The sequence below is a fragment of the Pantherophis guttatus genome, chromosome 4, assembly GCF_059756535.1.
Source record: "Pantherophis guttatus breed Tessera chromosome 4, ASM5975653v1, whole genome shotgun sequence".
In the NCBI taxonomy this organism is placed as follows: domain Eukaryota; kingdom Metazoa; phylum Chordata; class Lepidosauria; order Squamata; family Colubridae; genus Pantherophis; species Pantherophis guttatus.
This window is the reverse complement of record NC_142066.1, coordinates 109,268,548-109,290,912: the sequence shown is the minus strand read 5'-3', so window position 1 is coordinate 109,290,912 and position 22,365 is coordinate 109,268,548. Positions and strand designations below refer to the sequence as shown.

At 40.0% G+C, this 22,365-nt stretch overlaps 1 protein-coding gene across 3 annotated transcripts in view; it reads right to left on the bottom strand.

Moving 5' to 3' along the window:
- NEK10 (NIMA related kinase 10) overlaps positions 1–22,365 on the bottom strand; it is a 213,081-nt gene that overhangs the window by 64,443 nt on the left and 126,273 nt on the right. For 2 of the 3 annotated variants that reach the window (XM_034404000.2, XM_060685794.2), the window contains exons 26-32: positions 7,652–7,865; positions 6,032–6,209; positions 5,865–5,951; positions 2,661–2,706; positions 1,509–1,546; positions 1,257–1,397; positions 344–444 (exon numbers count right to left, since the gene is read on the bottom strand). In XM_034404000.2, coding sequence (XP_034259891.1) covers positions 344–444; positions 1,257–1,397; positions 1,509–1,546; positions 2,661–2,706; positions 5,865–5,951; positions 6,032–6,209; positions 7,652–7,865 — 805 coding nt within the window. The remainder of the gene's footprint in view (positions 1–343; positions 445–1,256; positions 1,398–1,508; positions 1,547–2,660; positions 2,707–5,864; positions 5,952–6,031; positions 6,210–7,651; positions 7,866–22,365) is intronic. The other variant, XM_060685795.2, reaches the window with a different exon arrangement.

Genomic DNA, 22,365 nt, shown 5'->3' with positions numbered 1-22,365 from the left:
CTAAGTATAGTTAAGAAACAGATCGATATACCTATGTGCATGTACCAGAAGCTGGAAGAAGAGATAAACATAAAAATTCATGACTTGAAAAGAATGGAGTGGGCAAGAGCAAGGAACAACTCCCGCCATTCTATATCGCTATACTTCTGGAAGTGTGATAGCTATTCTCACTGTTTACCCTGGCTCCTCAAAATAATGGTCCTGGACCCCACATCCCATTTGCAGAAGCAAATATTATGCGCAAGGTTAACAATATATATATTGGCCAGGAGCAGAGAAACTATTGTTATACCTATCAAGCAATACAATTGTTCTGTATTAAAATAATATCAGCAAAATATACCTGAGTGATGTAAATAATTTTGTGCAGCTGAACTAGAATCTGTTGAATAGGATCACTGATCTGACGCACCTTCCGTTGTGATACAGCAATCCCAGCTGATGCTACAGAAGATAATGTTACAGTCAGCAATGAAAATCAATTTGCTGGTTTCAGTATTTCTCTCAAAGACAGATGCAGAAGCCAGGAAAGAGGGAAAAATAGCAGAAAGGCATTTGGATCTTGCAAATTATAAAGAAATCTAGAATTTCCCTTCTTGTAACAACACTATTAATAGAGAGTTATTGAATTTTAAATATAAAACATTTTCCGTACTTTAGCTGAGCTGTGGCAGTTGTGGCTTGTGCTATGCTCCTGGAGTGATTGGCTTCTTGGGGTGCTGTGGCTTTCTGCTATGCTGTTTGGATGGCTGGCGCTTCCTGCGGTGGTGCGGTTTTATGATGCATTGTTAGGCCAGCTGGGGCTTCCAGGGAAAGCTGAGGCTTCTTGCTGCAGCTCAGAGGCTTTTTGCAGTCTCAGAGCCACAGTGCACCAAGAAGCCCCTGAGCTGCAGCATGGTAAACAGCCCCAGAATTGCAGAGTTCTGGGGTGCTTGCTGCAATACAAGGTTCAGGGCAACTAAAAGGAAGCGATGGATAGGGGACATTGAACAATTACCTACTGTTCCTATTTCAATTTTTCCTTTGTCCATTCCATTTTTTTCTTGGACTGCTCCAATTAAACTCTTTATCCCATCTTTTTCTATACTGTTAAGATTCCAGATGTCTAAGAAGGTGGATCTTTTTTGAGTGTTCCACATAATGTTATTTATGTAAGACTTTTTCTTCAATACAGCATCTCACTATTTATAACTTTTCTGTAAATCTATGTTCTATTCATAACTTGCTTAATGGTGAAGTGATATTTTAAGTACTACCATGATCTTTCAGATTGCGCAGAATCACAGCAGGAAGGCTATGGGATTTCCACCCTGTCACTAACGAATCCTCTATTTTCTTAACGTGGGCCCTGAACATGAACGAAGGCATTTTCAGAAGCAGATCAAGGGGCAGCAAAGCTGAAGAAATAAAAGAAAAAACTGCATGTGAAACTAACACAATTTAAAAATAAGATTAGAAGACATTCAAGATGGGAATCCTTTCAAAAATAGCGGCAGAAGTGAAATTACCGGGTCTTGGTCTGAATCCTGGAATTCCAGTGTAATCTCTGCAAACACAGAAAGGGTAGCAAGAGTAATCTTTCAAATAATAATTGTGTGAGAAATTTAGCATATAAATTGTATCAATGCCTAGAAAGAAAATCACCTGGGAATCTTACATATAATGACTCCAATTTTATCAAAAGTTTACAAAGAAGCACACATACATTAAAAAGTCCTTATCCATCTTTCTTATCATGCAGTATTACTAGATGCTATGGCTGCACATCTTCAAAGACTGTCTGAAAGAAATGTTCTGGTCCTTGTACAGCATATCCAAAGCATTTAGAACCTCTCTGCTATTCCTAAAAACAGTCCTTCTTTTTTCCTGCTCCTGAGCAAATCTAAAAAAGGCAGTTGCTTCAAGAGTTGTATTAAGTTTTCTGTACCAAACCTATGCAGTTCTCTGTAGAATGCTGATGCCAAAAAATGCATGTTCATACTATTTAACATTTTAGATAGCACCACTTAGCTTGAGGCCTTAGCCATATGCTGTTTCTAAAAGCTTTAGATATGGCAATAATGTTTAGTAAAAAAAATTAAATTCTGATAAAAGGAGAACAGCTTAAAATACACAATTGGGGAGTTATCATTTTACTATATTTATTTTTAGTTTAGTTTACTTTTAAATGCAAATTAGATTAGATTTAGTTGTTTCCTAGGAGCAGTCAGTACTTTGGAAAGTGTGTTTTCCAGTGTGATGCTGAAAACTAAGGGTGGCCCTTAGACAATAAAATGTTGTATCCTCCTATTCTGAATGGACCTTGAAAAAGAATATGAAAAATATTTTCGCAATGGATAAAATATGTATCACAATTACCATAATAAAATTTTATAATAACAATTTCTGCTTCTATTCTGCCAACTTATTTTAAGACATTTATACCACTGAAACAATAAAAAAATAAACCTGAGATTTGTTTTGTGAAGGATTTTTTAAATATGAGCATCATTTTATATGTTGTACATAATTTTATATGTTCCTAAACTGCTAATGTGTTTCACGTATTTTGAAAATTATATTCTTTGAAAATTTCAATATTGCTATACTACAGATTCAAGATGAATTCAAAATAAGAGAGGCAAACAATTTACATTTGTAAAGTAAGATTTCAAACTTGCCTTGCCTGAGGCTGTCTTTCATAAGCACTTAAGCTGCGTTTTATGCCTGTAACAAAAGTACTGAATGTATACGAGTCTGCAAACATTTTAAATCCATAAAATATTTTTCTTCTAACATTTGCATCCTACCATACTAATTTTTAAAAATATATTCTGGCAATAAAAGACAACTTTAAATACAAAAAATGTCAAGATGTAAACAGACTCATACTTATCTAAATATTACATTTTAATCATACTTGATAAAGCATAGGAATATTGTATTTGCTGACCATGTAATTTGTTAGAGGGTATGTGATGGCCTAGTGATTAAGATTCGGGCTCGTCAAAGGTAAAGTTGGCAGTTCAAGACCGAAGTACCATGTGACAGGGTGGCTCTTGTTTTTGCCCCAGTTCCTGCCAACTAGTAGTTTGAAACCATGCAAATGCGAGTAGATAAATAGGTACCATTTTGATGGGAAAGTAACAGTGTTTCATGTGCCTCGGCATATAGTCATGCCAGCTACATGACTGCGAAAGCATATTCAGACAAAACTGTTTCCCTCGGCTAGGAAATGGAGATAAGCACCGCCCCTTAGAGTCAGGCATGACTTTACTTTTACAATCTATCAGATGCAATAATTGTATCTAAATTCTTTTTACTGTACATTTAAGAAAGCAGACTATTTTCTTGTCTGCTATATATGTTTTCTGGGTCAGAGCTCAAAGTAGGCAAATCAACCTTTATTCAGAATAAAAAAGAAAAAAACATCACATACTCTCCATTCCAATTTTTCTATTAGCCTTGTTATTAGGAATTAGCTTAGTAAAGAATAAATTATAATATTAAATGAGTTAAAGCTGATTTTTTCAAACTTTTTTATGATGGTTATGAAACAAATCACTTGAATGAATCATGTGGTCACTAAGAGATCTGGCTTCCTCCATTGAAATGTGCTGGGAAGATTGCAAATGGCAATCACATGATCCCAGGACACTGTAACTGTTGTAAATACATACCGGTTGCCAAGCACTCTAATTTTGATCACTGTGAGCCTGCTGCGACAGTTATAAGAGTGAAGACCAGGTGTAAATCACTTTTTTTCACTACCGTTGTAATCGTTGCTAATGGTTTTTTCTTACCATTTTCCAGCATTAACATGTAACATGCGTAATAAACTTCTGTTGTGTTTTAACTGGAAAAAATCTAAAAGGCTAGACATCTATTAATGTGGTAGGTTATAAAATGCTCAGATTGAAAAGTTTTTCACAGGGCATATATCCCTATTTAAAATATTATTTGAATCTTCTCAAAATAAATTAAGATTAAATGTTCAAATCTTACAAATCCCCTACAGGAATTAATATTTCCAATATATATAACTAGCTGAATACCCGTGCTCCGCTACAAAACTATGTGATCGGGCTTGATAAATCGATACTTACAGCTCGAAAATTAATGAGTAGTTACAATTGGCCTCTCCTCTCCCCTTTTCTTCCTCCTCCTTGCCCTGCAGAAGCCTCCACTATCCTATCCCCTTCTCTCTTTCAACCTTGCCACACAGAAGCCTCTCCTATCCTATCCCCTTCTCTCCCTCAGCCTTGCCCCACAGAAGCCTATGCTATCATATCCCCCTTCTTTCCCTCAGGCTTGCCTCCTCATAGAAGTCTCCTCTATCCTATTCCCTGCTTGCTGCTGTTATTATTTGAAAATTGAAACTGAAATGCCTCTCCTCTGCTTGTGTTTTGTATTTGGAACAGATTTGTTTTCAGGTGGTGAGGGGGAGTAGAACTCCTTAGCATCAGAGCGTGTTAATAATAATATAGGAAATACTAATGCTCTGATGGTCATTTCGGAAAAATCCTTTCTAAATGAGCACTTAGAAGCCAAGAGGAACATATGTGGCAAATTTCAAGTTTGTAGGCTTTACGGTTCTGGAGATTTTGTGATGATGCGTGAGTGGTATTTCGTTTTTATAGATTAAATAGAAAAAGAGAGAGATTTAGATATAACGAGTAATCATGAATAGTTGAAATCATAAAGCTTTTACTCTTCTTATGATTTAAGTCAGTGATCAAATGTAACTGTTCTTTGATATTAATTTCATTTGTAAGAATTTATTTCATACAATTATTCATTCTTGAAATGTTTGCATCAAGGATAAACATACTGTATACTATCACAGTAAAGATACATATCAAATGTATATTTACTATAGAAAAAGTGCAAAGAAGAGAAACTAAGATGATTAAGGGCCTGGAGACAAAAACATATGAACGGTTGCAAGAATTGGGTATGGCCAGTCTAGAGAAAAGAAAGATTAACGGTAACATAATAGCAGTATTCCTGTACTTGACAGGCTGCCACAAAAAAGAAGAGGTCAATTCATTTTCCAAAGCACCAGAAGGCAAGACAAGAAACAATGAATGGAAACTAATCAAGGAGAGAAGCAATCTAAAACTAAGGAGAAACTTCCTAATAGTGAGGACAATTAACCAGTGGAACTGCTTGCCTTCAGAAGTTGTAGATGTTTTATCACTGGAGGTTTTTAAGAAAAGACTGGACAGCTACCTACCTGAAATGATATAGGGTCTCCTGCTTGAGCAGGGGGTTGACCTCCAAGGTCCCTTCCAGCTCTATTCTGATTGATTGAAAGAGTCACTTATCTCAATGCTCAGCTTTACTTTTTACAACACGGATCATGCTTTTTAAAACATAAAAATCCTTTAAATTTGATACTCATTCAGTTTATTTATGCCATTTTTCTAAAGACTGGATAAGTAATAAAATATTACTATAAATATTGCTTTCATATTTCATATTGTAGATCAGTTTATTTACGGCTTAACACACTTACAAGCATGAAGATTGCTCATGGGACAGACTTTGCAACAATCAACATCTCCCAGCTTCACTTAAAGCAGATAGAAGACCATGTTACCAAATGTGCTTTAGTTAAATTTGGAGCTTCTTACACCACATTAATTTGATTATGGATGATTTTTAGCTAAATCTGTGATTTTTAAATCAAGTTCTTCTTTTGTTTTGTTTCATTTGGTCTTTCCAAATTTATTCTGAAACTGCAGGATCATCATTATGTTTTCATTCATGATTCACGTCTGCTATCTTATTACTGCTCAGATACTATAGTAAAGTTTTTGTCATCACTAATAGCTTCCAATTAACACTATCAACAATTCAAAAATATTCTTAAAGGAACTTACCAAATGTTGACTCTTTAAGGGGACTTGAACTAGAACTGCTAGAATGATCTGCAATATCCAATTCATCATCAAATTCTGAAAAGACATCTTTATAAAAATAAAAGCAGAAATTAACCCTTCTCTGCAATTCTGATCAGGAGTACTAAACTTGTCTTGTTTAATCTTACCTTTTTCTGTATTTTCTAAAATGCAGTTATCATCTGACAGAGTTTCATCTTTCTCTTCATCTTTTCCAGAAAACTGGTGGAGGTTTTCAGATAGAGTATCAGTATTTTCATAAAATTCACTTTTTAAACTAGCTGCTCCACTACTACTGCTGCTGAAACTTGACTTTTCATAACGTTCCTGCAAAATAATAGAAACAATTTTTTAAGAATATAAATAATTTGCTCTGACAATACTAGTCTGTGAAATTCATGCTAAGTGGTATCATGAAATTTCACAGATATTTCAATTATTGTAATCAAGCTTCTTTCTACCAGCTGTTGTGGTCCGCCAGCAGCCTGTGGAGCTGGCAGCGGAGTCAGACAGTGAGGAGGCTGGGGAGGAACATCGCTCAGTCCTGGAGTCTGGGGAAGGCCCAGACGAGGGCTCTGCATTGGAGGCAGAGATGGGGCCAGGGCCATCTGCGAGTGATGCACAGACTCCGGAGCCCCCAGAATCGGACAGCAGAGAGGCAGAGGAACAGAAGGAGCCTTTTCCTAGTGCACGCATGTGCAGACCTGCCAGAAGGCAAGAGCAGCTAAAGTAAAAGGGACGACTCGGGAGTAAGGCCAGGAGATGATTGGCCCCTCCCATAAGGCTTAAAAGAAAAACAAAGGCACTTGGGCCTTTTGCAGGAAAACAATGTTGCTAACTCTGTTTCCAGTCAGCATCTCTTGTTTGTTTCTGAACTTCGTGGGGCGTTGCCAAGTAAGGCCTTTGGCAGGGTGTCAAAGAAGATAAAGGTTGGTGATTATGCCTAAGGACTTCTTTTGAAGGACTTGTTTTACAACTAAACCTACTTTTGTTTTGTTGAAGTATATCTTGGAAAGCATTATGTAATCAAACTGATATGTCTGAATTTGTAAATTAATAGCCAATAATCTTGAAACATAAAATTGCTTTCATTACTGGGTTATTTTTGTCTCTCTGGTGACTTCTAAGTCATGTTTTCATGAGACAATGATTTGCTTTTAATTTTCTACTTATATCCCTCATTTTGTTGAATTTTCAAAATTTTAGCCTTATGATATTAGATCCAATATTTAATCTTTCAGGAATGCAAATTGGGAGCATTAAAATGTATATGCTACCATCTCAGTCCTTTTCAAATATAAAGACAACATAGCATTTGATGGTGTTACAAATACTGTTTTTATTTTCTAGCTTCAGCAACCAAGAGCCCTGATGGTACAGTGGTCTAAGCACCCTGTTATTAACACAGCTGCCTGCAATTACTGCTGGTTCGAATCTCTCCAAGGCTCAAGGTTGACTCAGCCTTCCATCCTTTCTAAGGTAGGTGAAATGAGGACCCAGTTTGTGGGGGCAATAAGCTGACTTTGTATAAATATACAAAAGTATGAAGGCTATTGCTTAATGCATTGTAAGCCGCCCTGAGTCTCCGGAGAAGGATGGCATATAAATCAAATAAAAAAAAAATATTCACATTACTGTAGGTATACAGCTGTTTGCTTGGTAATGTGGTGCAAACTTTGTAAGTGTGAGAGCAGGCTAATGAACAAATAACAGAGAATGTAATGTAGCCTTGGTAACAAAATAACTACCAGTATATAAGTTTACCTTACCTGAGATAACACAGCAAGTTGATGGTGACATTTTATTGCATTCCTATTGGCCTCCATGAAATATCTCTGAGTACGCCTTCTTTCCCGTTCCAATTTCTTCTCCAAGACAAGCTGGGAATTTGATAATCCATCTAAATACTTCATCATAACATCTGAAATCATTGAACTGACCTCTACTATATCAGGACGGATTTCTGCATCAGGGGTCAAACATCTGTGGGGAAAAAATCTCTTTGTTATTTAGATGACAACCAATATTTATATGAAACTAGCTCTCATAAAATCAATGACTAGTACATCTTTTTGTACGAAGAGAGAAACAGCCCTTACCAAATATTGCCTTGTTCATAAAGTTTTACACAACCAAAGGTTTTAAAAATCCCAATAGAAATAAACCAAGTTTATGTGAATATCACAGGCATGCTTATACTGTTATGTATAATATTAGGTCTCTATTGTTCAGCTGAAATCAAGTTTAAATGGATGCTAGAAAAATATTTACCAATGTATTCTTGATTATATTTTCCTGGAAGTACAGCCTTGATGGAAACCATAGTTGGTGATGGATACTTTAACTTACAGTTACTTACTGCATCTAAGTAGAAGCTTGTAAAACTTAGATTATATGAAGAATTTAACTGAAACATGTTAATTTTGTTTTATTTCAGAAATTCTAATGCAGAGATAAAATGTGTAGCCCTAAGATATTTTTGCAACACAATTTCTGTCATCCCTCCCTACTCCTCATGCTTACTATAATGATAAGAGTTTAAGATCACATACACAACCATACATTGTTCACTCTTGCTCAAGTGAGTGAAGAAAAATATTTTAGCAATATAACATCTAGGCAGAAAACATTGTTATATGGCTACTAAAACAAAGCACACACAAGAACTAGGTCATGTTTGGGTCTATGTATTGTTCTCAGAACAGTATGTGAAACAGAGTTAAAAAATTGTTATAACAAAAGGCAGAAAAGTTTCCAAGGACTGTGGCTCACAAAAGTTTAAAAATTGGAAGTTGAATACTAAGCTGAGTTTGGATGCATTGGCAAAATCTAGAAACACATCATTACTTTGATGTTGATAAAGGAATAAGCTCACCCACTTTTCAACCAATATGAAATCACCTATAATGAAGAATAATCCATAAATATCTTGTTCCACTCTAAATAAATTTCATTGTACTATCCATTGAATTTGTACCAATCATTTGAAAATTAAAGGATGGTAGGACAACAACAGCATTCACAAGAACTCCTATGCTAGAGATATATTCTTATTATACCATTTCTTCCATTTAGTGGTTGGGAAAGTAGATTGAATGGCACTTATCCTTTCTTCGGTAGGTAAGGTCTTTTTCTATTTTACTTTCCTTTTTGCTCACAATAAAGATACCTTTTCTTTTATTCTCCATGTACCAATCTTAATGTTTCCTGTTGTTTATGTTGTATAGATTTCTGTTTTAGCTACAACTCAAATTTAGGCGGTTTGCGTTGGCAAAGAGGCTGTGGATGCAAGCCGTTCATGCCGGCTAAGAGGCTGCGCTGGCAGGCTGTTTGCGCCGGCAAAGTGGCAGCAGCTTGCCAGTGTCTTGGGGCAGAGTCATGCTCAGATGCACCAACAAAGGCCAGAAGTAGCCGTCCTCCATATGTTGGCTTCAAGGTTGGTGCAGAAGGCTTTCCAGATTCAAACGGGGCTGTGCAAGGCCCCCCCACCCATTTTGGGCCTGGAAAGCCTCCTGCACCAACCTGGAAGCCAAAATGGGATGTGGGGGTGCGGGGCACATGCGCACAGGGCTGGCATGCATGTCGGGGGGGGACTGGGACGCATGCGTAGGGGGCACTCGCATTGCATTTGGGGGGTTTGGGCATGCACGCACGCACGCTTTGGGCACTTGGCACCAAAAAGATTAACCATCACTGTTTTATGGCACATGTCTTGTAAATACAGACTTTGAAATGGTGAACAAAACACTTAAATGAACTCCCTTCCTTTATTTGAAGTAGGTTGAGTTAAATTAGACTGTAACTGACCTACACTCACTCATTCAGTTTTGAGGTTCGACCAAAATCTAGTTATCTTCATTCTTAATTCAACAAATAGAATCAACCAAATGCATGCGTCTTTTAATAATAACTGATAATGATATGCAGAGGGCAGAGCAGAGCAACAAAGATGATTAGGAGACTGGAGGCTAAAACATATGAAGAATGGTTGCAGGAACTGGGTATGTCTAGTTTAATGAAAAGAAGGACTAGGGGAGACATGATAGCAGTATTCCAATATCTCAGGGGCTGCCACAAACAAGAGGGAGCAAAGCTATTCTCCAAAGTACCCGAGGGTAGGACAAGAAGCAATAGGTGGAAAGTAATCAAGGAGAGAAGCAACTTAGAACTAAGGAGAAATTTCCTGACAGTTAGAACAATTAATCATGGAACAACTTGCCTCCAGAAGTTGTGAATGCTGGAAGCTTTTAAGAAGATGTTGGATAACCATTTGTCTGAAGTGGTGTGGAGTTTCCTGCCTAAGCAGGGGGTTGGACTAGAAGACCTCCAAGGTCCCTTCCAACTCTGATATTATATTATATTATATTATATTATATTATATTATATTATATTATATTAATTATATTATATTATATTATATTATATTATATTATATTATATTATATTATATTATATTATATTATATTATATTATATTATATTATATTATATTTATATATTATATTCCATAGGCTTGAAGTGAGGACTGATTACAATCAATATTTCTATGTCCTATTTCAATAAATAAACTTATAAAGAATTTTATGATTATGGAGAAGCAATAATTCATATCATATTTCAGGACATATCAATTGCTAATGGCTATTTTGTGTTTTTCTCTTTTCTGTTTAAATATTTCTGTTTATTATATTTCTGTTTAAATATAATCATTCATTTTATATCTTCATATCTTTTATGTCTTTATATCTTTTTTTTTTCAACTAACCAGAACTCTGGAATGTATGTATGCACTAAAAATGTAGCATGGGAATGCTAAACTACTCTTAGAAATTAAGTGTCACATAATTGTTTTGAGAAAAAAATTATCTATTTGGCCTTATAGCTTTCAAACAGGATGAAGCAACACAAAATGCATTACAATGCAATTTTGATTTTGAAGAGGAATTTTTTTTGTGTACACTTTTTTTTTCTCAGCAAATGTTGCTACTTATTTGAGTGTTCTTTATTTTCCATACAAGATATTCATATAGCTACTCCTCAAATTATGACCATTCATTCAGTGACAGTTCAAAATTGTAGTGGCATTGAACAAATGGACAATTCGTTTTCAAAATTCCAACTATCCAGCACCCCTATGGTCATATGAACACATTTGAGCTTGGCAACCAGCTTGAATTGGTTGAAGAATTCTGCAGTCATGTGATCATCTTTGTGACCTTCCCTGATATGGCCCCACAAGCAAAGTCAATGGGGAAGCCAATATGAAAAGTAGCAAGATGCTCAAATAAGTTTCTTCTAACATCAGTCTTTCTTTGCTTGCAGGCACCACATTGCCCTCCCCCTCCCCCTTTGCTAATGCAAATCCCGTGCCCTCTTTTACTAGCCTCGCTATGCTAATACACATTTATTGTTGGGATAAACTACAAAGAGTTATTTTAACTTTTAAGCAGCAAAGGTTTCACCTTAATTCAGTCTGAAAAGTGGGAGACTTCCTTGACAAGTTGAAAAAAGAATTGGAGGCGATGCAAATGGGTACAAAGAAATGAGCTCTGCAGCAAATGAAGCAAGAGGCTGAAGAAAAAACTAATGTGTTGAGTGCTACAGTTGTAGACTTTTCAACTTTTACAGCATAAATATGGATTGAATTGCATAATAAGGAATATAAATTGGTCAACTCCTTGCAAAAAATAAAAATAAAAAGAGTGGTAGTAGTTAAGGTGTTGACCTACAAACCCAGAGATTGGGAATCCTGCCTTAGTTGTGAAAGCTGGCTGGGTGACTTTGGACTATCTATCTATCTATCTATCTATCTATCTATCTATCTATCTATTTATTTTATTAGATTTCTATACCGCCCTACTCCCGAAGGACTCAGGGCAGTGCACAGCCAAACAATAAAAAACACATACATACAAAATTTAAAAAATAGAATAAAATCAAATTAAATAATTTTGGCCCCGACAAATTTAAAACCCCAAACTTTTAAAACCAATTTAAAATTGAATATATAAAATACTAAAAGATATTTAAAATTTTAAAAATCTCTTATAAAAGAGGGGGAAAATTAGGCCAGGCCGGCCTGATGAAATAGTAAGGTCTTTAAGGCGCGGCGGAAGGTGCGCAGATCCGGGATCCTCCGTATCTCTGGGGGGAGCTCGTTCCAGATAGTAGGTGCCCCCACAGAGAAGGCTCTCCCCCTGGGGGCCACCAGTCAGCATTGTTTGGCTGACGGCACCCGGAGGAGCCCCTCTCTATGGGAGTGTACTGGCCGGTGGGAGGCTATTGGTGGTAGTAGGCAGTCCCGCAAGTACCCTAAGCCATGGAGCGCTTTAAAGGTGGTAACCAGAACCTTGAAGCGCACCCGGAAGACCACCGGGAGCCAGTGCAGCTCGCGCAGGAGGGGTGTTACATGGGAACGCCATGTCGCTCCCATTACCACCCGCGCGGCTGCACTCTGCGCCAGTTGGAGCCTCCGGATGCTCCTCAAGGGGAGCCCCATGTAGAGAGCGTTGCAGTAGTCCAGGCGGGAGGTGACAAGGGCATGAGTGACCGTGCGTAACGAGTCCCGATCCAGAAAGGGACGCAACTGGCGAATCAGGCGAACCTGATGAAAAATCCTCCCGGTCATGGCCGTCAAGTGCTCTTCTAAAGACAGCCGTGAATCCAGGAGGACGCCCAAGTTGCGAGCCCTCTCCGTGGGGGCCAATGATTCACCCCCAATAGTCAGTGATGGCGTCAACTGACTATATCGGGACGTCGGAAACCACAGCCACTCGGTCTTGGATGGGTTGAGCCTGAGACTGTTCCTCCCCATCCAGATCCATACGGCCTCCAGGCACCGGGGCATCACTTCAAGGGCATCGTTGGGGTGATCCGGGGTGGAGATGTACAGCTAAGTGTCATCAGCGTACTGATGGTACTCCACCCCGAAACCACAGATGATCTCGCCCAGCGGCTTCACATAAATGTTGAACAGGAGAGGCGAGAGGACCGACCCTTGCGGCACCCCACATATGAGGGGCCTTGGGGTCGACCTCTGTCCCCCTGTCAACAAAGACTGCGACCGGTCAGAGAGAAAGGAGGAGAACCACCGCAACACAGTGCCTCCCATCCCCAACTCTTCCAACCGGTGCAGCATGATACCATGGTCGATGGTATCAAAAGCCGCTGAGAGATCTAACAAGACCAGGACAGAGGAGCACCACCTGTCCCGAGCCCTCCAGAGATCATCAACCAATGCGACCAATGCCGTTTCCGTGCTGTACCCGGGCCTGAAGCCCGACTGGAACGGATCCAGATACGTCGTTTCATCCAGGTGCTGGGGGAGCTGTTGCGCGACCACACTCTCAACAACCTTCGCAACAAAGCGAAGGTTGGAGACCGGACAATAATTTACCAACATTGCCGGGTCCAGGGAAGGCTTCTTGAGGAGAGGCCTCACCACCGCCTCTTTCAAGGCAGCGGGAAAGTCACCCTCACCCAGCGAAGCGTTTATAATCCCCTGGAGCCAGCCTCGTGTCACTTCCCGGGAAGCCAGTACTAACCAGGAAGGACACGGGTCCAATAAACAAGTGGTCGTGTTCAGTCTACCCAGAATCCTGTCCACGTCCTCAGGGGTCACAGGATCAAACTCATTCCAGATAACATTCTCAAGACCTGCCCCTGTCTCTCCCCCTGAGACTACCCAGTCGGAGTCCAAATCTTCCCGAATCTGAGTGATTTTGTCATACAGATACTGAACAAAATCCTCGGCTCTACCCTCCAAGGGGTCCTCCCGCGCTTCCTGGTGGAGCAGGGAGCGGGTCACCCTAAAGAGGGCGGCCGGGCAATTATCTGATGATGCAATAAGAGCAGCAAAATAACTACATTTCGCTGCTTTTATTGCCACTAAGTAATTCCTAATGTGGGATCTTACTAGTGTCCGGTCAGATTCAGAAAGACTGGCCCTCCAACTACTCTCTAGGCATCTTTTCCGGCACTTCAACTCCCTCAGCTCCTCGGTAAACCAAGGAGCCAATTGAGATCGGTGCCGGGTCAGAGGCCGCAAAGGCACGACCCGATCCAGAGCACCAGCAGCCGCCCTATCCCAGGCGGCTAACAGGTCTCCAGTCGAGGCGTGTGCCAGAACCTCAGGAAATGGCCCAAGCTCCGTCTGGAATCTGTCAGGTTCCATCAGGCGCCTGGGGCGGAACCATCTTACCGGCTCCGCCTCCCTGCGACGGGGTGCAGCGGTTCGAAAGTCGAGACGAAGCAGAGAGTGATCTGACCATGACAAGGGTTCAGTAACTATATCCCCTATATCAAGATCCCTCAACCACTGTCCAGAGACAAAAACCAGATCCAGCGTGTTTCCCCCTGTGTGGGTAGGTCCATGAATTAACTGGGTCAGGTCCATAGCTGTCATGGAAGCCATGAACTCCCGAGCCATCTCCGACGTCTCACCCACGGACGGCAGGTTGAAATCCCCCATGACCATAAGCCTAGGGGTATCAACCGCCACCGCGGCGATGATGTTGAGTAGCTCGGGCAGGGCTGTTGCCACGTGGCAGGGAGCCAGGTACGTGATCAGCAAACAACCATCTGAACCCCATGACCCCATTTCACAAAAAACAGCCGGCCGTCTGAGGAACAGTGGCCTCCCTCGGTCTCAGACCTTCTTTAATGATAACCGCTACCCCCCCGCCCCTCCCCTATGGCCTCGGCTGATGGAATGGACTAGTCTTTCTCTCTCAGTCTATCTCATATCACAGGTTTGTTGTTGGAAAAATAGGAGGGTGAACAGTGATTGGTTGCCCCTGATTCACACCGATTCTGTAGAACCGGTGGTAAAACTGGTGGGAGGCTCCATCCACTGACCCCGACGTCATCAGAACGCTTCTGCGCATGCGCAGAAGAGCACGCGCGCAGTCCCATTGCAAAATAGTAGTAAAGGTAAGTAGAACCCAGGGGGAAATATGTTTTCATTGTTGTATATGGTAAAAAAAAAAAGTGGGATAAAATATTCTAAAAGCCTATCTTATTATTTGAAAAAGTTAAAACAAGTAGTAATTTGTTTAAAGGAAAATATATATAAGAAAAAATATTGAATGTATAAACATTGGGACAAGAATTAATCTCAGGGGGAAAAAACGAAGAAAAATTGAGTTGTTTTGTATATAAACCCACAACCACAACCAAAATTGATATTGACTGATGATCATGGTAGATACATAGAGATGGAAATTAATTTGAATGAAATCAGGATTATATTAGGAATGTATACTCCAAATGATAACAAAGCTAGATTTTTTTTCAAGGAATCTATGGAAATATTAATGTATATGAAAACTGTTTATTGGGAGACTGGAATGGAATCATTTGCCCACAGAAATATAGAACCTCTATGAAAGGAATTAAAACAACACAAGACAAATTACCTAAAATATTTTTTGAAATTTTCAACAACTATGAGCTTACAAATGAATGACAACATAAAAATAGTGATTCTAAAAAATATACTTATTTCTTAGACACAGATCTTTTTCAGGTATAGATATCGTTTGGATTTCTAAAAATCCTGTCATATGTGTTAACAAAATGGAAATAGTGTTAAAGACTTTTACAGATCATAAAACAGTGACTTTTAACCAGGGGTGAAATCTACATTTTTTTGCTACCGGTTCTGTGGGTGTGGCTTAATTAGTGGGCGGGGCTTGGTGGTAAGGTGACTGGGAGGGCATGGCTTGTTGGTCAAGTGGGCGTGGCCAAGTCAATGTCACTTCTTTGCCCTTTTTTAACCTACAAAACACAACAAGGTAGTATTTAGCTTCCAGCTGCTGCAATTACTGTGAGTTCAATTCTCACCAGGCTCAAGGTTGACTCAGTCTTCCATCCTTTCTAAGGTAGGTAACAATCCCGGTTTGTGGGAGCAATAAGCTGACTTTGTATAAAATATACAAAAGCATGAAGGCTATTGCTTAACGCCTTGTAAGTCGCCCTGAGTCTCCGGAGAAGGGCGGCATATAAGTCAAAATAAAAAAATAACAAAACACACACAACACAACTGGCTCACCCACAATATAAAAGCAAGCAGCTGTGCTAGACCAAAATGGCCCCTGCAACAAGCAGGAACCTCACACAGCCACAAAAAGCCCAAAAAAACAACTTTCACACTTTACACACATACAACACAACACAACACAACACAACTGGCTCACCCACAATGTAAAAGCAGCTGTGCTAGACCCAAAATGGCCCCTGCAACAAGCAGGAACCTCACACAGCCACAAAAAGTCCCAAAAACCAACTTTCACACTTTACACACACAAAATTCCACATACAGCTTTGTGAGATTTTGTGTGTTTGTGTAGTTAGAGTGAAACACTACAGAAACACACTAAATCTCACAAAGCTGCACAAATATTATTTTATTTTAATTTATTTTTATTTTTATATAAAAGCAGCTAAATTTAAAACTTCCTAAACTTTAAATGGCTAGATCTAAAAAAAGAACAACTAAAAAAAACCGCAATTAACTATTTTTTTAAAGCTCCCAAAGGGGAAAAAAACTTACCCAATAGAACAGGGGTCTCCAACCTTGGCAACTTTAAGACTTGTAGACTTCAACTCCCAGAATTCCTCAGCCAGCTTTGCTTTGCTGGCTGAGGAATTCTCGGAGTTGAAGTCCACAACTCCCTGCCTGCTTTATTGCAGGCAGGGAGATTCAGTTGCTTGCTGATGCAATGGATTACAGGGATTATAGTAAGGTGTTGCGACCAGCAGCTAAGGTAAGCAACCTGAGGGGGGGAGGGGGAGGGATTTTTGCTACCGATTAGCAGGCAACTCAGCTGAGATCGTCAGAGCTTGGATTATCAGAGCCATTTAAATGAAAAAACTTTTTTTCTTTTAAATGGCTCTGACGATCCAAGCTGAGTTGCTGATTAGCAGGCAACTCAACTGGGATCGTCACAGCTTGGATCGTCAGAGCCATTTAAAAGAAAAAAAAGGCTCTGATAATCGTGTGGCTCAGCTGGGCATGGGGGGTGGGGGCAGGGATTTTTGCTACCGGTTCTCCGAACTGCTCGCCACCATCGCTACCTACTCGCCTGAGCCGGTCCGAACTGGGAGCATTTCACCCCTGCTTTTAACATATAATAGAAGAATTAGAACTTATAGAGATGGTGGCTAATTTTGTTACAAAAATGAATCAATGATGGAAAACTATAAAAAGAATATGAATTTTTTTTGAGAATAACTTTAATAAAGACCCAGATATAAGGACAATATAGAATGCTAGTAAAGGCTTTATAAAAAAGCAATTTACTAAAAAAGCGAATTGAAGAGACAAAGCCAAGAGAAAATACAAAACATTATAATGAAAATTCTGCCCATATTTACAATCCACTCCTTGGTGGATATTTCAGTGTTTTTGTACCTTTGTGCATATGCATTTGTCTTGATGCAATTACCATACCATACAAAACTAATATCTCGTAAATCTTCCTAGCTGTTTATCCATTAAACCCAGTTCAAAAAGTTCTAACTTTATCTGTATGTTAATCTTTAAAATTGTTTGCAGCATCATGTGTATTTGTATCCAACTCTTTTTCGCTTTTTTGCAAGGCTATCATAACATGGTAAAATATCCCTTCATGTTTTTCACATTTCCAACATTGATTTATTGATTCCAACATTTATGCATCTTAGATAATTTATTTGATATCACACACCACTGGTATATCAGTTTTAGACATTGTCTCTTAAATTATAAAACAATGTGAAGTTCAGTCGTTTTAGCCACATTCTCTTCCATTGGTCCATCTTTATATTGTAATCAAAATTCTTATCCCATTTTATCCTGCATTTTTAACTTGTTCTTATTCCAATTCAAATCTCAATGTAGTTATACATTTTAGCAATCAAATGTTCATCCTTATACATAATTCAATTCCAAATTCCATCTTATAGTCATTCAATTCCCTGCATTTTATCTATAATAAATCACTCTTTTAACTGTGCATATGAAAACTATTGAAAAATAAACCCCTCTGCAATTAATTGTTCTCTTGACTTCTTATTAAATTCTCCATACTTTTGCTATATTAATCACTTCCCTTTGCCCATGGCTTTTTTATATATGCTGAAACCAATACAGGTGGTTTGGGCACATAGGTTGTGTTCTTCTAATTCTAACTATTTTCCTATTTCTCAACTGTTTTCTACAAGCCAAACAGCAGGCTGCTAAATACAATCTGGAATCTAGCAATCCTCCTCTTTCTTTTGCATCTTGGAGAACTGTACATTTAACTCTTGATTTCTTCCATTGCTATATAAATCTAGATATATCTTTTTGCCATTACTTGAAACATACACATTTGTCAAAATAGGTACTATTTGATTTAATTTAAAATTTAATTTTCTGGGAGGTATTTTTCCTTCCTGGAAATCTCCTTAATTTCTCTCTGTCATATGTACATAGGCAGATATCTTAGCCTTTCCTTTTGCTGAAAAAAAAAAAAAGCCTTTTCAAACAAGAAATTATCTGTAGACCAAGAGTGAAAAAAGTAAGATTTTCATTTTTTAGCAAATTGATTAATATGCAACCTCCCAAAAGGGTTTAGCATTGATTAATATGCAACCTCCCAAAATGTTGAAGAAAATTAGATATTTGAGGTAAGGAAACATCTTTTTCAGGACTCTTATATTTCTGTGGAAATAGACAAAGCATGTTGAAATCTATTTTATTTATAAATTTGTGCTAAGTTTGATCTATCTTTGCATTTGAATGCTAAAGTCTCATGTTTGTCTTTTTATTTCCATTTATAACTTATGAAATTAATTATTCAATTTCAGCCCTTATTCTTTCCCCCAGAGGAGTTCAGACACTATTTTAATTTTAGAATCTACTTGTGATTTATAATAATAATAATACCTGTAAATTTTTCTCCCCAGTGTCTTTCTGTAGATTCTTGGAGGACTCTTTTATTTGTGGTCAACCAAGCATTTTTTATGATCCGTGTGGAGCACTGAATTTTCTTTTATTTATATATATTACCAGCTGTTTCCCCCATCTTTTCCAAAACCAAATCAATGTGTTTTGTATAGATTTTTTTTATTCCTTTATTATTTTTATAAACAACTCAAGGCAGTGAGCATACTTAATATACTTCCTCTTCCTTGTCCTTAAAGTTAAATAATATTAATACTTAAACAGCTTTATTATAGCTTTTTAAAGTATAGATTTTTTTCTTTTATCTTTTGTGAGATTGGTTCATATCTCAAGGAGAAAAGCTCTGAATCTTATTGACATTATCACCCCCAGGCATCTGTCTTCTAAACTACATTGTTATAGGTGATACCATAGATAAAATTCAAGTTTCTCATTTTTATTTTTTAATCATTAGAAAGTCAGCAAGCAGTGTTATCACCCTAGGTCACTGGAGTTAGAAGACAGATGCCTGTGGGGTACTGCTTAGAACAGGAGTGTCAAATTCAAGGTGCGGGGGCCGGATTCGGCCCACGGGGTGCTTAGATCTGGCCTGTGCAGCTACTCTGGAAACAGTGAAGGACCGGCCTGCAGCGCCTCTGCCAGCAAAAACAGAGCTTGGAAGGGCTGTGTTTTTGCTGGCAGAGCACTCAGCCGAAAACGGAGATTGGGAGTCTGTTTTCACTGGCAGAGTGCTCAAGCCATCACAGGCGCCCCTGACATGAGTGATGTCGAGCTGGCCAAGCCCACCCCATCCCCCCAAAGCCAAACACAACCCTGATGCGTCCCTCAATAAAATTGAGTTTGAAACCCCTGGCTTAGAAGATAAGTGATAGCAGCAGGAACTGCCATTGTCACTTCAAAGCAGGAGATGGAACCAAGGATTGAAAACCCACATAGCTTCTGAAAGAAGATATTTGAGATCTCCTTCTACCCTATATGACTTAGCAAGCCCTCCATTGTTAATCCTATGTGCAATAAAAGATTTCTATTTATTGAACTGTTCTGGAAAGGTTGGTTAGAGGATCTCAAAGAAATCATAGAATTAGAACAAATTCTCCTTACCAATGTTGATTAGAAATTAGAAAATAAAGCATACTATTTTGTTTTACTTTAAATTCAATTTTGAGAAATAGACATACCCCTCTGATTGGGAACTTGTGACTTCTGGATTGGCCTTGGTAATATGCGTCTGTTGCTTATATGATACATATTGTTTAATTTTATTTGATTTAATTAGTTATATTTTGTTAATGTGGTATAAGGTCAAGTTTATTATTTTTATTGGAAAGAAATTATTGATTACTAATTTCTTACAGTTATAACTAGGTTATAATAGCTAAGTTTTAACCTAACTGTTTTGATTTATTGTATATTCAAATTCAATTGCTATTCCTTTACAGGTAGTTTTTAACTTGTGACCAGTCATTTCACAGCTATTCAAAGACCTCCCCCCCCCAAAAAGGCTATATATACACGACCCTGTTCAAACTTACAGCAGCTGCAGTGTTTCCACAGTCATTCACCTTTACAACCTACCAGAGATCCTGCAATGGCCCTTCACCTCTGCCCCCATTCCACCCTGATGGGACCCCCCAGTTTTAAGTGCAATATAAATTGCACTTAGTATGTTCCGGGGGTGCGCATACGCTGTCTACGAGCGATTGCGCACTCCGGCCCCCAATGCGCGACTCGGGTCCTGGGTTGCACAGAGCCTCAGGCCCTGGGTCCGCGGCTAATGTTATGTAATGCCAGGTCAGTTGTTAACAAAGCTCCCCTCATTTGTAATCTTATATTGGAGGGGGGTTCAGACCTGGCAGGTATTACGGAGACCTGGTTGGGCCATGAGGGGGGAGGTTCCCCTCGTTGAAATGTGCCCACCAGGTTTCCATGCATTTCACCAGCCAAAGGCTCAGGGGAGGGGTGAGGGAGTGGCGGCGATTATTAGTGAAAGTCTTAGTCTGAGGGAGACCACTGTTCCTCAGATAGCCGGATATGAGTCCCTCCTCGTGAAGTGGGGCCGTGGGAGGCAGATGGGTTTTCTGACTATGTACCTGGCTGCCTGCCACGTGGTGGCGACCCTGCCCGAGCTGCTTGATGTTATTGCCGGGGTGGCGGTTGATACCCCCAGACTTATTGTCATGGGGGATTTCAACCTGCCATCTGCAGGTGAGGTGTCAGAGGTGGCTCGGGAGTTCATGGCTTCCATAGCGGCCATGGACCTGACCCAATTAGTTCAGGGCCCCACTCACACAGGGGGACACACTCTGGACTTGATTTTCGTCTCTGGTCAGTGGTTGAATGATCTTGGTAGAGGGGATTTAGACATTAAACCCTTATCATGGACAGATCATTCTCTGCTTTGTTTGGACTTTCCTGCCACTTCCCCCCGCCGCAGGGAGACAGAGCTGATCAAATGGTTCTGTCCCAGGCGTCTAATGGATCCCGAAAGGTTCCTGACGGAGCTTGGGCCATTTCCTGAGACCCTGGCACACAACTCGACTGAAGACCTGGTGGCCGCCTGGGAGATTGCGGCCACCGGGGCTTTGGACCACGTCATGCCTTTGCGGCCTCTGACCCGATGCCGACCTCAATTGGCTCCTTGGTTCTCCAAGGAGCTGAGAGAGATGAAGCGTCGGAAAAGACGCCTAGAGAGCATTTGGAGGACTAGTCAATCTGATTCCGACCGGACACTGGTGAGATCTTATATCAAGACCTACCTAGTGGCGATAAAAGCGGCAAAATCTATTTTTCCGCTCTTATTGCATCTGCAGAGAACCGCCCAGCCGCTCTGTTTAGGGTGACCCACTCCCTTCTTCGGGGGAGTGCGGGAAGATCCCTTGCAGGGTTGAGCTGAGGATTTTGTGCAATTCCTGCATGATAAAGTCGCTCGGATTCGGGAAGGCTTGGACTCCGACTGGGTGAGTCCGGGAGAGGAGACGAGGGTAGGTCTTGAGAACATTATCTGGGAGGAGTTTGATCCTGTGGCTCCCGAGGATGTGGACAGGTTCTGGGTAGGATTAGTGCCGCCACATGTTTATTGGACCCATGTCCCTCCTGGTTGGTACTGGCCTCCCGGGAGGTTACACGAGGCTGGCTCCAGGGAATTATAACTGCTTCTCTGAGTGAGAGTGCCTTTCCCGCTGCCTTGAAAGAGGTGGTGGTGAGGCCCCTCCTCAAGAAGCCTTCCCTGGACCTGGCTGAATTAGCCAACTACTGTCTGGTCTCCAACCTTTGTTTTGTGGCAAAGGTTGTTGAGAGTGTGGTGGCACGACAACTGCCCAGGCACCTGGATGAAGCTATTTATCTGGACCCGTACCAGTTGGGCTTCAGGCAGGGGTACAGAACAGAAACGGCATTGGTCGCGTTGGTGGATGATCTCTGGAGGGCTCGGGACAGGGGTTGTTCCTCTGTCCTGGTCCTGTTAGATCTCTCAGCAGCTTTTGATACCATCGACCATGGTATCATGCTGCAGCGGTTGAGGGGGTTAGGAATAGGGGGCATTGTTTTGCGGTGGTTC